This window comes from Nothoprocta perdicaria, unplaced genomic scaffold (assembly GCF_003342845.1).
Source record: "Nothoprocta perdicaria isolate Ctin4 unplaced genomic scaffold, notPer1 scaffold_112, whole genome shotgun sequence".
In the NCBI taxonomy this organism is placed as follows: domain Eukaryota; kingdom Metazoa; phylum Chordata; class Aves; order Tinamiformes; family Tinamidae; genus Nothoprocta; species Nothoprocta perdicaria.
In genome coordinates this window covers 1,932,966-1,949,395 of record NW_020454228.1, presented here as the reverse complement: position 1 = coordinate 1,949,395, position 16,430 = coordinate 1,932,966, and the positions used below count along the sequence as shown (strand labels likewise).

The 16,430-nt window shown below is 40.6% G+C and overlaps 1 protein-coding gene across 4 annotated transcripts in view; it reads right to left on the bottom strand.

Annotated features, from left to right (window-relative positions):
• Positions 1 to 15,897, bottom strand: part of CNKSR2 (connector enhancer of kinase suppressor of Ras 2) — a 205,929-nt gene extending 190,032 nt beyond the window's left edge. For all 4 annotated transcript variants that reach the window (XM_026051981.1, XM_026051984.1, XM_026051998.1 and 1 more), the window contains exon 1: positions 15,797 to 15,897. In XM_026051981.1, coding sequence (XP_025907766.1) covers positions 15,797 to 15,860 — 64 coding nt within the window. In that variant the 5' untranslated portion in view covers positions 15,861 to 15,897. The remainder of the gene's footprint in view (positions 1 to 15,796) is intronic.
• Positions 15,898 to 16,430: the final 533 nt, after the last annotated feature.

Genomic DNA, 16,430 nt, shown 5'->3' with positions numbered 1-16,430 from the left:
CCCTTTTGTACCCAAGCAGCTGCCAGCTCCAGAAACCCAACTCTAATTAAAAATACAATATTGAAGTTCCCAGCCTGCATGAGGTCAGCTGTGCAGGCTCACTGCGTGCTGCCTGGCCACAGGTCTTTCCCTTGTGCCAGGTGATTTCACCCCATTCGAGTATATCAGCCATCCATTAATACTGAAATAAAGGCCCGCGTGTACAGCATACAACTTCCCTACCTGCTCTTCCCAGACAGCTGTCTTCAGAGTCGTTGGCATATGGCAAATGCCATAATCATTTTTCATAATACATTACCATTTTGAAATAAAAATAAAGAAGAATGTGGCATGGTTTATCCAAGACACGTCACATTAGTTATTGCACTTTTCTACTTTATTTTTATGCTAATATGGGTTTGCTTCTTTTTCTACCAGTCTCAAAGATTTAATGCGATTAATTCTTTTATGCAAGTTTTAGAACAGAGAAAGGCTTAGTCCCAAATTCTAAGATGTCATTTCAAATTTTCCTCGAGAATGTCACTGACTACTCTACCATTGAAAACATCCTTTTAAAAGCCACCATCAATTCCAGTGAAAATAAAAGCTAGAGCTTATAAGGACGTCAACAGCTACTACACTTTTATTAATGAGCATCTTGCAGTACCCCAATTGATATTTTGAATTATCTTTAGTACATGAACGTAGTACATAGACTCATCAGAGGATCTATGAGTCTCAATAGAGCACTTCTTAAAATCTTTACAGTTATGTTATGACCTGGCTCATAATTCATATCTCACCAAGCAATGCATACTTGAAATCCAGTAACGAATGGGATGCAAATCTGGCAATTGCGTTGCTCACAGTCAGGTAACACCCTGTCAAAAACAGTACTGTGTCAAAATGCCCTAGGATTCCTCTTACAGCCTCACGTAGCTCCCAAAATAAATCATGGGGCTGTATTTGTTGGTTTAATGAGCACAGATTTGTCTTGTATTGTCTTGCTTAGCACTGCAGCCGCGCTAAGCACTGAACGAGACTACAACAGACCTGTATTTTATAGTAGACGGGAGCTTTCTACCAAAGGGTTTCCTATTACTCAAAATCATTTAATTGATACTCTACAGAAAACAAAATGCTTGCAGTACCCTTCTCTGTCTTTCCCCTGTTCATACATTCCCTCTCTCTCTCTCTTTTCAAGAGATGAGGAAAAGATGACACACGACTATATTCTACAGAGCCTAAGGCATCCAGTTGGTTTCTTACAGCAAGCCTTACCAAAGTGTCACACAAACTTTTCCTCTCATCCTGCATACTGTTAGAAAAAAATGGCTAAGCAGATTTGACGGTTTCTACTACTTGTCCAAGAACTGTGCACAATTATTTGGTTACCACATCTCTCTTTCCAAATAACCTTACCCATTTCACCTTTTCTGCCTTGCCATTCAGACCATGGCGTGCCCGCAATAAAGACAGTCTCTACTCAAAGAAGAAGAAAGATGTCTACTCAAGTCCCTCTCCAGTCCTACTCTGTTTTGGAGTAGGAATGCTTGATTGGGTGGCTGGTTTTCCTTTCTAAGACTATTGTATTCACAATGAATCCCAACTTGCCTGGCCAACAGGTTCTGCAGCAGTACTGATAACTTTTTCTGTTTCCAATGTGCTACAGAACTCGCACCAACATGAACACCAAATAAATTTTCAAGGGATCGCCTGCCAGCTGGGGCAAAAAGTAATAGGGTTATTAATCCTCAGCCTACCTCGCAGCTTTTGGCACTAGAAAAAAAAGATAAGGAAAAGCAGGGTTTATTTGACTTGCTTAGAAAGTGGCTGCATCTCAACAGCAGATTCAGCTTCCCAGCTGGATAAAGTTCTTCAGACCCGTAGATCCCAAATGAGGAGTGACAAGCGGCCTGGCAACCTTCAAGTCCCACCTGTGCACACTGAGAGCTGCAGAGAAGAAATCAAAGCTCTGCAGTGGGGAAGCCAGTGGAAAGACATGCAAGACTTCAAATAATCAAAGGGCACCAGTCAACAAGGAGTGCCTAAATAAGTTTGGATAATGCTGTCTCTTCACTAAAAAGGACTTTTTTTCCCTCCTTGATCACTTTTTAAAAGGTCCCTTCTAGCAAAGCATATTGCGTCCTGTTACAGTCTCTTATTTAAAACGTACTCTCAGCCTCAATGTATTACACTAAATGCCCCTCAACTTAGTCTTGCCATACAGCAGAAGCATTTTGAATGTGGAACGAATTGTATCTTACAATACTAAATGAGACTGAATGTATTCTCTATATTAATGACTAACAAGCCTTTGTATTTTCAAATATATAACATGTCTTAATGCCTTATTATTTCTACGTTATAAAATTCAAGACAGTGGCACCCTATGAAACTAACATTAACAAGAAATAAATCTGCCAAAGAGCAAACAATTTCTGCATACCAAACAGGATATATAGAGAGTAATAGAACAGAGTGGTTTTAATTAGCCAGGCATATAAAGCTGTTACAAGACAAATTTCTTTCATTAAGGAAATAAAAGAAACTAGTCATTTAGGAGGGCTTCAGTGTGCATAAAGTAAAGATCAAATAATGCATTTAACCTCCTTCCTTCCCCTATAATGAGGGGGACCCAGGGCACTTTCCTGCAACACCGTAGGTGGTGAGCAGCGACTTTACCCATCAGGGAAATACTGGAAAATCCAGACTAACACAAAACATATATTACAAGAGGGGATACTGAGTACAGTACTGCCACAAGGGGGAAAAAAAAAAAGAAAAAAAAAAGTGGTAAGAAGTACAATTTCTGTAATTTTCTTCATGCAGAAGAATAAAAGAAAAATCTTAAAAAATGATATATAGGGTTTTTAATGACTTTCAGTAATGAGTATATAACTTTTATTTTAGATAAAAAGATTTTGTTTCTAGCAGAATGGTCCCCATAATTGCATGTTGTTACTTGTTTAATGGTGACCTCATTTCAGTACAGGATTCTACGGGTTTTTGTTTATTTGGGAAGTATTCCCATATTACTTAACAGAAAACATTTTGTTTGTGACTAGTTTGTTTCTAGCCTTGTTTTATCAATGTAAGCAAAGTATTTGCTCATTAGCAATAGCAACTGCTCTTTCCCAGGATTACATCTCAAATAACATGGCTCCCAAGTTAAACACTTGCTTTATACATGCCATTTTGAAAAATGTGATATATATCAAAAAAAAAAAAAAAAAAGAGTGCAACAAAAATAAAGAGCTGACTGAGAACATGTGCATGCATTGAACCTCCTTCTTCTCTTTTTCAGCTCTCCCTAAAGTACTCCACTTTCTATGCCATATATTCTAGGTACTAATATCCTGTTCCTACTTTCCCTTGTGCTCCAAGCTATGCAGAAGGGCTAAATCCTGCTGTCCTTCTTCCCTAAGGGCCAGGAACACATCTGGGGCCATGAAGTGCCAAAGCACCCTCTCCACAGAGGATGAGCAGAGGAGTTGCTGGAACCAACCTTGCCTGGAACCACAGAAAAATGCATATACCTAAGGACATAAATCAGAAGGCTGCATTTAAGAATGCATTCATCAAAGGCTATTTGTCAATTTTTTAGAGTGGGATTGTGTAGAGTTTTATCTGATCAAATTAGCATACACAGACCCATTCTTGCCTCTGCTGCTGTCCTGCCCATGCCACATATTCCCTATCCCTCATCTGCACCAGCCCGAGCGCACCAGACACACAGGCAGCCAGGACCTTCGCAGTTTGCAGTGCCCTAGGTATTTAAGAGCAAGGGGAAAATTATGCTCTAAGCTCTTGTTCCAGGGAGTATTAAAAGGTTCTGGATAAAATGAGAAACAAAAATAGAGGCAATCCCAAAAGCAAGGCTAAGAATCTGAGACTCCCCCTAGTAGCTGAATAGGGATTCACTGGGCAGCAGTTTCCAAATTTTTAAGTGGTTTTGGGAACAAATATTACAAGATATTGTATTGTTCCACTTCAACTTAAAATAAGTCATTGTTCTAGGACAGGAAACTGTGGTTTCACAAAAGATAAACATCTCTCCTTGTTTGTTTCATTAAACTGGCAAAAGAAAATTTAATTCAAATTAAGAAAATTCGTATTCAGGCAGATCCACTGGAGAAAAACAATTGATATTTATGTACTGTTGCCACTTGCACTCATTACAGGGGCTAATGTTTTGCAAGACACATCTTTTAAACCTTGCTAAGCTTATTATTTACTATCTCCTGACAAGCATGACTTCATTTCAAGAGCTGGCACACATCCCTTTGTGAGAATCTAATCTTTAATAACATATCCTAATTACATATGCACATTTAATGCTAAAAAAAATAAAATCCAAAACAAAACCAAAAAACATTCATTTGGCTAAACAAACCAATTGGATTAGAAAGCGCAGAGCAAACTCAAAGTCACATATGCCACAGCAAAAAGTCATTAAGGGAAAGAAAAAAAAAGAAAAATGCTAAAAAGCCAGGCAGGCAACTCTTTATAGCTGCCCTTGCGTGACCTCTCTGCACTCCTAGCTACTTTACTTCCCATCTGTCATATGATAATAACTTTAAAGGCAATTCATCAAAAGTTCACTTGAGTCAGTTGTCCTTATGGTGTTTATCATATGAAAGAAGGATGTTTTCCTGTAGAGGAATCTACGTATGTATTCATTTTTCTCAGCAACAGTGGCTGATTTTTGAGAGATTTGTGCTGTCTCACAAGAGCAACACAAAACCCTAAAACAGTAAGCAGTAGACCTAGAACAAATGACCTCTCGCAATTTAAATACCTCAGCGTGATACTAAACCACTAGGACACCTGTTTACTCATTTTCAAACTACCATAATCCGCTAACCATTTTCTTTCTAGAAAGTACAGCCTATGGCATCCTACATTACCGAGATGCTTTGAACCCAGCAATTTTGAGCTCCAGCATCAATACTTTCAAAGATTCTCTCTCTACCAAAACAAACATAATTTAGATCTATTTGTAGTTTGAAAAACAGTTTTGTTGATTCAAATTAAACCCTGACACACATAATTTTTTTCCTTCAGAAATCACCATTTGAATTCTTCCATGAGATACATTTTAATTTTATAATATTTCTCAGAATAGTATGCTCCAAGAAATACCTTTCAGCATGTTAAGGCAACATAGGAGAGAATGTAAGCTTGAGAGTCACAGTTTTAATCCTCAGGATAATTAGAACTGTCTGTTTTTAAGTCAGTTATCCAGTGAAAGGTAGGCCACGTTACTAAGCACGTATAAAGCAAGGAAATCGAAGGAAATGACAAGACTGCATTACATTTCTTAGATGTTATTTAATTCTGCCTCTGTTAGCTCAACTAATTTCATACATATGTAATTAAAGAGTTATGAGCAAGTTCATTTTTTGTGTGCATCTAAAATGTCACCATTTTCGCCATGCTCTAGCACATTGTCACCTGAAGAACAAATGTTTTGCAAAGTAAGAGCTTTTTGTTAATTTACCATGGGGCTTAATGGCAATGTTTTTATTCTGCTTTAACTTTTTTGTTTAGAAGGCTAATTTGGGGCTAATTTTTGTTTCCTTAAAGGAAAATGTCACACGTTGAAGTTGTACTTTCAGCTACCCTGCTATATACACAGCATTCACTTTTCTAAACAAGAGTTTGCACTGATTCGCCAAGATGAAAAATGTTCAAGACACAGTGTTTTACAAACTCAAGTCCCTGCTCCACAAGCCATTACATCCAGATGCTCAGATATCCATACCACCACCTGCTATGCCGGAAAACTGATAAAATCCTGTGATCTGCTAACAACAGACAAGGCAGTAACCAATTGCCCAGTCTGTTTAGGTTCACTCATTCATATCTCATCAGCAAGTTACCTCCAGTTCATAATGGAGCAGCTGAGTGTGGCTTGCATTGAGCTGAAGGATGATGTTTAGGATGAAGGAAATAAATTAAATGATGCCTAAGTAGGAAACAGTCAAGAGTTTTATCAAGCAAGACAGAATTAAAAAAAAAAATCTGTTAGTTTTCTATATACTAACCTGGTAAAATCAGAGCAACTGTCAACAATATATTTTCAACTTTCTGGAGCATTTTTTTTTTTTAATCTCTTAAGGAATAATACATGTACCCCATAATATATTGGGAATGTTTTTGTAGAAAAGTGATGTTTCATCTTGCACAACATTTCTTTGTTCTCTCTTTTCCCCAAGACTTTGGATGGCTATGCTTGTAAAAGCATTTTCTAATAATGTCATTTCTGATAAGGAGATGGACAGAAATCCTTCAAACTGTTCAACTGTTTTATTTAAGCCAAGGTTTAAAGAAATTACCAGGAACATCAAATTCTTCATTAAACAAACAAACCACACACAGATGGAAACAAACTAACTGCAGGAACACAGAAGTTTTATGCATAAGCACCACCTTACTTTCTAGAGTGGCCGGGAGCAGCTCCCGAATAATTCATGCATGCATTCAAAAACTGTGCTAGCAATGTAATTTGCCAATTTTAAAACAATGTTTAGAAAGCTATGTAGTATCCAGTCCTGTTTAAAAATGACTTTGTTCCCCAGAAGCTCAGTCTTATATATAACTTTTTTTTTTTTTTTTCTGATGAGAAACTGTCCTCCTCCCCTCAGTGCTCACATTGGCACTTAAATGGAAATTGCTCCAATGATTCAGGCTGAACCTCTCTCTCTCTCTCTCTCTCTCTCTCTCTCTCTCTCTCTCTCTCTCTCTCTCTCTCCTTCTCTCTCTCAAATCCTCATACGGAGCATGACAAATTATTCACACTACACTGTGCTCTCAGACTCAATTATCAGGGCTCCAGAAATAGGCTTTGGACCACAGACTGCATTAAACAGCTAAGACCCATATGGTTTAAAATAATGGCAAAAGCAATGAAAAAATATGTCTGATGTGAATGACTAGCACACACCAGTGAAATTACTGATCATGGACACTTTCCAAAAGGACTTAGGCGGCACTGCAGGCAGATTTAAGAAACAGTAAGCTTTCGCATTTGAGATGAAACCTGCAGTACGAGCACAGTATTTGAACAAGGCAATAAACACCTCTCTGGAAAGCAGCAATGACTGCTTCATCACAGCCCACTTGCAGACAGCTTGGGAAACAATAAAAAAAAATCAAGTAGACTACAAAAACAAAAACCCACAAATAGATATGTAATTTTATTGAATTAATTCTAACAAAACAAGTCAAAAATAAGAAATAAAAGGTGCCATGATTGCTGTCATAAGGAAGCTGGAGACAAAGAGAGCCAGCGCTGTAGCCATGACACTAAGGGAACACTAAGCAAGGCAGCCAGCCTTGCTGCACACACAAGAAGGTATTTTTGGACCCGGCAGCTCACTCAGGCTAAGAAAAGATCTGTTATTTGTTCAGTTTCTAATGGGTTTGCACAAAGTGCACACGCATCACAGCGGATGGTACGTGGCATTAAGTTAGTTCTTGAGACAGCAGCTTCCAATCTGCATGCGACCAGGCCCAGCACCACTGTTCCTTGCACATCCCAAAGAAAAATCAGGCAAGCGCAGCACTTGGCCTTACTGGCCGCACCAAAGCTAGCCAAAATATCAACTGTGAGAAAGCAGTGAAGAAAACTGAACCAAGGAAAGTAGGAAAAGAAGGTATGTGCCAGTCACACAACAAGGAGACGAATATATTTCCACAGATTTCAAAATTTAAAATGGAAGTATTGGCTTTCCTACTGCTTTGAAGGATGCCAGTGGGCCTCCTATGTTCCCTTTTATTGCTATGTGAGTTGTCTGTGTTGGCTCAGAGGTAAAAATGTCACCCAATGTGTTACTCACACTGCACTAAAACATCCCATCTATATCAATCAGGCCAGTCTCTGTGTAGCGGACAATTTTCTTCACCTTTTTACTGGCATGAAGATTATCAGGAAAGAAGGAAATGAGAAAAGGAGGGGAGCCTGGGGAAGGAAGAGCCTATTTTAAAATAGGCCATTTCCAGCTGTAGCTATGGGCCACTGGTGGAACTGGCCAGACTGAAAATAAATGTTGCAGTTTAACAAAGCCAGGATTACCACAAACTTCTGCTCTGCCACAGAGCACGCTGAGCAGCAAGCAGGACCCTAGGTGACCTGGCTAGCAGCTCAGCAGCATCCATGCGCTTACCCATCCTGCTATCCCAGAAGGTGGCCAAAGAGGAGATCGTGGTACTGACCCTAGGCCCACATGTGCCATTGATTCACACCCCACGGCTCCTGCAGGCCATCTCAGACAGGTCACACCAGATGACCTTGTTTGGCAGGAGACATGGGCCCGGGTGGCATAGGCACGGCCCAGCTGGTCCCACCAGCCTCCATAACAGGGGCTGAAGACCCTCTTATTTGCCCACAGGGCTACCACACACCTGGGTTTTTAAGTTGCTCTTTTTTCTTCTCTGTCCTGGCTTTCCCAGATGGAAACATGGGAGCCCCGACTTGCCAGCCTAGACTCCAATAAAACCTTAGCAGGACAGTAGCTACAGCATGCGTGACCTAAAATCCAGCATTACCAAGCAGATGACCCTTTTCCACTTAAAACAAGGGATGCTGGTGCTGAATCTTATTTAGAAAACACTTGTTTAGAAAAGCTACTTTAACCTTTAATCTAAAGGTTCAATTCATTTTCAGCAAGTTTTTGCCCTCTTCTTCACAGAGCAGAAAAGGTATAATACAAAACTACAGCATTTCATATCCCACTGTATTGAAATAATGTATTTCAGTTGAATACAGCTTAATTACAGCTTACTCTGGAACACTCATATATTAATTAACAGTTTACTTGGAAATTCCCACCATATGGTATGGTAGCAGATGTTAAACACGTAAGGCCAAACACTTTAAAATCACTCTCCTAAACACTTCATCTGAAGTACCAAGTGCTCTAAATTTCTACCTTCCAAAAAAAAAAAAAAAAAAAAAAAAAAAAAAAAAAAAAAAAAAAAAAAAAAAAAAAAGGAAAAGGAAATGAACACCCTACAAGATCATGTCCACAGCTCTTTTGTCAAAGAAAACATTACTTGGCAGCTACGCAAAACACAAAACAGCTAGATTTTCAATCTTCCAGAACTTCAAAATGACTTGATACCCAGCCGGTGGGGAATTTGCTGCTTAATTCCCTACACAAGAAACCTTGAGGAAAAAATCCCTTTCTCTCAGGCATTTCTTAACCCTTATCCATGGTGAAGGAGGAAGGTAGGCAGGAAAGGATAGTGCTCCAGTTTGTGGGTCCAGCAGATCAACCTCTGCTTCCAGGAAAAAAAAGCATTAGCAGGAAAAGCAGGGACTTGCTGCTGGGCAGTCAGCAATTTCTAATCCCAGAGCAAGTGTCCTGCTCGGTCCAGCTGTCCCAAGGCCACAGAAGTCAGAGTCCCTCTATATTTTGAGGACCTCATAGGCAAAAGGCTGGTCCCCAGATCATTTTCTTTTTGAAAGAAACAGCTGATCTCCATACTTCAGCATTTTAGAAAAAGTAGAGGTATTTGAAAAGATGGAAGGAAATGCGATATTTCATAGTTTCACTACACAGTCCTTCCAGAATACTTTTTTTTAAATAAGATATTCGTGAAATCTTTTTCTACAACATTTCTCTTAATAATTCCGCAACACTATCCCAACAACACTATGCTTCATTATATAAATTAACTAGTGTTAATAGTGATATTAGTATTATTTTGTTTTATTTGGACATAGAACTCTAAAGTCAGGTTATACTCTCGGTAAAACCGAGTATAAAGTAAAAAAGTATAAGCATTTGCTAATGGTGATCATCAATATGGTTATCCTATGAATTTTCTAAGAAATGGTAACCTCTTGCAAAAGAAACAGCAACTATATAGAACAGAAATCTGAAGAGAGATCTTTCTCCTGGCTGCATGCCTTTGAACCCAGGCATAAAGAATTTTCTCAGGAAACAGCTTTGTCCTAATTTGAAATTAGTAACAAAATCTACTACTTGACTCTGAGAAATACAGTACAGTCAAATCCTACAGCAACTTTACTGGGATTAAATGGTTATCTGACTTCTGAGGATCAGAGAGAAAGGCTGGACCATTTGTCAAATTTAGACTTTACCAAACAAAGTGCCTAGTTTATCAGAACACTAAAAGACAACTAGCAGCAAAGACTCTAAAAATACATATATGCACATTTCAAAACTCTCATCTGAAGAGTGATCTGGTCTATATCTCTGCCCTGCAAAAAACATCTTGACAACTATTAACCAGAAAAGGCATTTGTAAATTGTTTTAACACTGCAGTGTGCAAATAACTCTTAATAAGATTAGAATATAGAACTTCACTGAATTGCAAAAAAAGCACTTGAGAAAACATATTGTGAAGCCATATTTAAACTAGCAGATGTTTCAGAAACAGAACAATATGTTTAAACAAAATAGAGGTGCAAAGGGGCAGTGATAAAAGAGCTTTACAAGCAGCATGTTAATTTTGACAGTGAGCGAGAGCACCTCATCAAGGAAAGGTCCCTCCCTAAAAGATTATTAATTTAGGAATTAATTTTTATGTTATGGTTCAAATTTGTCTGTATGAATTATGTGCAGGGTGCCTGCTTATGTAACACTGCCTTTGCTATGGCAACACCAGGGCTGTTAGGCACTGTCACATAGGAGTTTCAATTTTAGTTTGGTTCTCAGCTGATAAGCAAGGCTGCCAAAGTATCTCATCAGAAACTGAGATGCTCGAGAACAGAGAGCTGTTGCTGATGGGGTGGCCACTGATCTTTGGGCCAATGAGAAAGATTTCAGGGGCTCATCATAATTAAACTCCAAATACAGGTTAATTTTGTTTACCCACAGCTTTTCTTGTTAAATATTACAGTGAAGAGTCATAACTCATTTTAATAGTATCACTTAAAAGCTAATGGAGTACTAAATGTACCCTCTGGTACTACAGAATTTCAGTTTACCTTTCTTGGAAAAATTCTTGTTCTATTGCTGGCAAAATGTAAAACATCAGATCTACTGCCTACATGGCACTTAGCAACGACTAGTCACATTGATGACTATTCTGCAGCTCATCTGCCATCTATACAACCGTACAACCAAGGAACAAAAATTTTGGAATTGCAGTATTTTTAATATCTATTAAATATCCATCTTTTGTTTCCTAGAGACAACTCTGCCACTTGCATATTACTTCTATTTCTCAAGTTTGTAAGTTTGTTAAAGCAGCTCAAAAAAAAGGGGGGGCGGGGAACAAGAAAAGCAGCATAAGAGCATAGAAGAGAATCTTAACTTAATAAATTACTGAAAACTGTGAAGAAAGAGAAATGTGAAAGCCTGAAGTGAGGTATATGCATACATTCAAGTGTACCTCTTCCCTACCTTAAATCAGCTCATATATTTTTGGGGCACTACAGTCCATCCTAGAAAAGTTCTCTTCTGAAGTCTATATATAAACAGAAACTTAGAGAAAGTCAAGTTAAAAAAAAAAAAAAAAAAAAAAAAAGAGCTTTGCAAATAGCTCTTATCATGACCCTGACTACAGTCAATCTCACTGTTGTTTACCCAAATCCATAAGCTGGATCCCAGACCTGAGGAGGATTTGATGCCTTCACTGATGAGCCTTCCTGTTCTACTTTATCACTGAGGAGCTCTAGTGGGATCCACGTACTGACCCTGAAGTCATGGCACTCTGTGCTCAAGCACAAACAGGAGTGGATGAAAAAGGACCCCCATAACAACACGTCTTTATTACTACTGTTGTTGTTGTTACTATTATTATAAAGTGTTGGGGCCTTTCGTTCCAGAGTGTTCCCACGAACACTTGCATTTTCTTGAAGAATATTCAATGCCAGTTACACTAACTCGAGCACAGTTGTCATCAGCCAATGATGACACCAGTGCAAACATGGATCATTCTGAAAATGCCCATGAATCTCCATACACAACAAGTAGACAGAAACTCCGTTAAAACCATGCAATATTAAATCAGCTGTATGGGGAACTTTCCCACTCTGTTTTCAATTTGCTAGCACATTCTCTTCTCTCTGTCCTTCTAAAAATATATACCCTTCTAAACACTGGTAAACAGGCTTTATATAAGTTAAAAAGCCCACACTCCTCAGCATTAGAAGACTTTAGAGCAATCAGGCTCAGGTTTCAGCTTCTTCAATGACTGCCATAACAGCCGTTAAATATTCACTCTATGAAGTGTCATTTAGCAAATGGAAAACAAATATTTAAGCTTCATTAAATAAAGCAATTTTGTTTTTTCCAAGTGGACTACATTTTTTTTTACCAGACCCTGCCTTTGTGAGGCCAGCACTGAATTAAAACTAGAATATTGTTAAAAATATCGAGATCATATGAAAATACAGCCCTCATAAATAACAAAATGGAGTTAAAAATGCAAGACCCAATTACTTTCCAAATGTCAGGATGTTTTCAATCATGTGTCTTGCGTTTGAGTTTTCTGGGGACCTCAGAAACATGAGACGTATCTGACACGTTCCCTGGAGAAGAGAGCAAAAGCCATGACGTCTGACGATGATCACCTATGCAACATGTCAACTACTCACAGCACTGTGGTGCAATCCACAGAGGTCCTCAAAAGGAAAGGCAGAGGAGTTGATTGACACAGTTTCAGCTCACTGATCCATGCAGGGCCTTTAAAATTAGTACCAAATATATCAGAAGCGAAGTAATACACAGATTGAATCCACCTCAATATTCATGTTATCCTCCGCATACAATATGCAATCCCATGGGAGAAAAGAGCTCATCGAGCTGCTTGTATTTCAGCTCTATGACAGTTAATTTACTGTAGGTGAGTTCACTTTAAAAAATGAAAAAAAAACTACTGAAATAAGCTCTATTTTTTATATATCACTTTCAGTTATAAATTTTTGATTAACATTGGGTACTTGACTCCAGAACTTATTATTGTATATACTTGCATGGATAAAAATACAGACAGCCACTAAATTGCCAAATCTATTCCAGGTATATCTCTGAATATGGGCAGAGTTAAGAGTTCACAGACCATCGCAGACCAGCTATGCACATTAAGCAACTAAAAAAAAATGAAAATCTGTTTGAGAGATTGTATTTACTCAACAAATCCTCGTGGGTCTTGAGCCTGCTCCTTATCCAACTGTCCAACCGGGAGCTCAGCACTTTTATGTAACCTTCTCTTGAAAGCTGGAAAGCTTTCCCAATTTTCGTTCTTCTCATCTTTAATTTTAGGCCCAAAGCTTTATCATTGCACTGAACCAAATGTCCCTGATGTAATGGCTCTTTTGCCTAAATAAAGAATTCCAGACAGGGCCTTTTATTGCAAGTGCTCAGGTCATACCAGCAAGACCATCACAAAAACACTGAGAGCAATAAAACCTAAAGTGTTTCATTTCCCCTTACTTTCAGATAACTGTAAACAATGTTAAACAGTAGGATTTTCCCTTTTCAGAAAAAAAACCTTTGCTTTGAACATTGAAATTTGGTCTGAAGAATGCCTTTAAAGAGCTACTCTTAGCAGACATATTACATAAGGTAGCAGTTATTTAAAAGAAGAGGTTAAAACCAAGTTCAGTATTTAAAATTCAGTAAAATAACCCCTGCAACTCAGCAAAATATTCCAGCAGTTTTATGTAATTTATGCAAATAAGGATTGACTTCCATTAATGCAAAGACCACTAATGCATTCCACTCCAAAGTTTTCTCGAGAAAGATACGTCTGTGTTTTACTCATTTATTCATCTTGGATGCATCTTATAACTTCAAAAACACATCTGCTCTTTCTGACATTTTCTGTAATGTAGTTTGGGGAAAATACTGTGTTTCGAGGGGTGAAAGGACCTTGTTTTTGCATGGATTTCAAGACTGATGTTTGGCAATACCTCAAGCAATAAGCAAGGAAAATAAAGTTGCCCCTATCCACAACTGCCTTTCCTTCCAAACTTAGCAAAGTGTTATCCATGAGGCAGAACAAGAGCTGCACAGCACTGCTGATCTTACTGATTTCTAGGCTCAGTTTTTGAAGCTGAACTGGCTATCCAGACATTTTTGCTTGAGCAGTTCTAGTCAAAGGCAGGTGCTCTAGCTCTTTTCCAGTCACTCTAAATGAAGTTTCACATGTAATTCTGCATACAAAACAAAGAAACAAGAGCTTGAAACAATATATATTTGTTTGTTCAGTAAAAATGTAAGTTCAGAGAAGCAACTGAGCATTCTCACCAAAATAGGCTAATTGAATGTTTGAAATCAAGCTTTATAATAATAATTTAAAAAAAAAAATTAGGAGTGACTGCTATTATTTATTTTTCCTAAAGTTCTGATAATTATTTTTAAAACAGATATGCAAACCTACAGGTTTCTAACCGCCAAGAGTCAAAAAGCCTCATAATTTTAACACATTTTATCTAGCAAGCCTGTTTTTTTAAATAATTGACTTTATATGGATGCAATATATCAAAGAGAACATGTAACATATTTCAGTTGTCACTTATGAAAAACACTTATTACATTTTGAAGGGTTTTTAAAATGCAGTATCTGCAAATTCATTAGTTTTCCTGCATTCCTGAAACATCGGGGAGGCATCTCAGTCACTGATTTGAAATAACTCCTACACAATCTTTTTTTAGAAGCAAAAATGTTAGAGGCTAAATAGCTACAATAAAACATTCCAACGTTAAAAGTGGCACTTTTAACATTGATCCTCTGTAGACTTTAATTAAAGATTGAAAAATTCTTAGAAAATGAACCATCCTTTTTTTTTTTTTCTTTTAATTTTAAGGATTGAGGATGCTTCAAAAGCTGCAAAACACACTACATTACCAACCATAATTATAACTCGATGGCTAGAAATGCCAAGACAGAGTAACTGAAAACATATGCCATATGCCTGAAATTTTAAAGATGATGAAACTGTCACATTAGTAGCATGCAGCATGTTGCAAAGAACTCCTACAATGTAGCAGTTGTTCAAAAAGTTGTGTCCATCCGGCCAGTCTATCTTTATAAGAAGATACATAATACTGGATGGTGATTTATTCTGAACACAGCTGCAGCCTAGATTAGAGGTAATATATAGATGTGTGTATGTATATGCATAAAACTTTTTAAATTACAGTTTTAATGCCACACCTGTATCTGCAGAATAAGAGGAAAATATTCCCTGAAGTGTAATTTTTATTCCCGTTGCGCTTTCCTTGCGGGAAGGGAGAAGGGGGCAGGTGAGGCACCAGGAGCTGCAGGACCTGCTCCAACACACGCTTCCTCTTGCAGGGGAACAGCGACCCGCGGGATCACGGTGCCGGGCTCCGTTGCCCCGCACAGGGGCCGGGGGGGGCTCCGGCCCGGCCGCCCCGCACCGCGACGCGAGACCGCGGCCACGCGTGTCGCTCCCTGCCCAGCCGCACAGGCTGCCCCCAACTTTCATCGCGGGGGGACTCCTCGCGCCCGCCCCCTCGCTTTTGGGGGCAAAATGACCCCTTTCCGCACCGACAGCGCCTGGGGACATCCCCCCCTCTTCGAGGAGGTTCCCCCTGGCCCTGTGACCATGGCGGGTCGCCAGCCGCCCCCACGAGCAACAAAGGCTCGCAGGCTGCGCCGGGCGCTGCTGCCTCGCCCGGTGGCGCGGACCCGACGGGCTCCGCTCTCCTTCCCCCTCGGAAAAAAAAAAGGCTCCCCGGACGAAGCGCGCGGGGAGATGGCGATGCCCAACGCGGAGAGGAGGAGGAGGAGCAGGAGGATGGGGAGTGGGCGCGGGGTGCCCGCACCTGCGGAGGGGCGCGGCGGGCGCGGCGCGTTGCCGCTCACCTTTCATCCAGTCCACGACCTGGCTCGGCGACCACTTGCTCACGGGCTCCATGATGAGGGCCATGGGGCTGCGCGGGGCTGCGCGGGCCGTGCCGAGCCGCAGGGCGCTCCGCCGGGCCGCGCCGCTGCCCCGACGAGGGGGGAGGAGAAGCCGCTAAATCCCCGCTGCGCCCCGCGCCGCTCCGCTCCGCTCCGCTCGCCGACTCTGCTGCGTCTCCGGGGATTTCAGTTCATGTTGCCGGCTCGGCAGAGAGGAGGAGGAGGAAGAGGAGGAAGGGGGAGGAGGCGGCTGCTCGCTCCGGCGCTCCCGCCCACGCGGAGCCCCGCGCGGGCGGCTGCTGCGGCTGCTGCTGCTGCTGCGCGCCCCGCGGCAGGTCGTGAGGGCCGCGCTGCAGCGGCTGAGCGCGGCGGCTCCGCGCCTCTCCGCGCCCGCGGCTGCGGCGCGAGGCGCTTTTTCTCCCGGCGGAAATGACGAGGCGGCTCCCGCCACCCGAAAATATCTCCAAGTGCAATGGAAAGCGACACGCGAGGGCCGCCCGGGGCGGGAGGAAGGAGGAGGGGAGGGGGGAAGGCGGGATGAGTGGCAAGGTGCCTCCCGCGGGGAGGGCGCGGGGAAGGCGGCGGTGGCAGCACC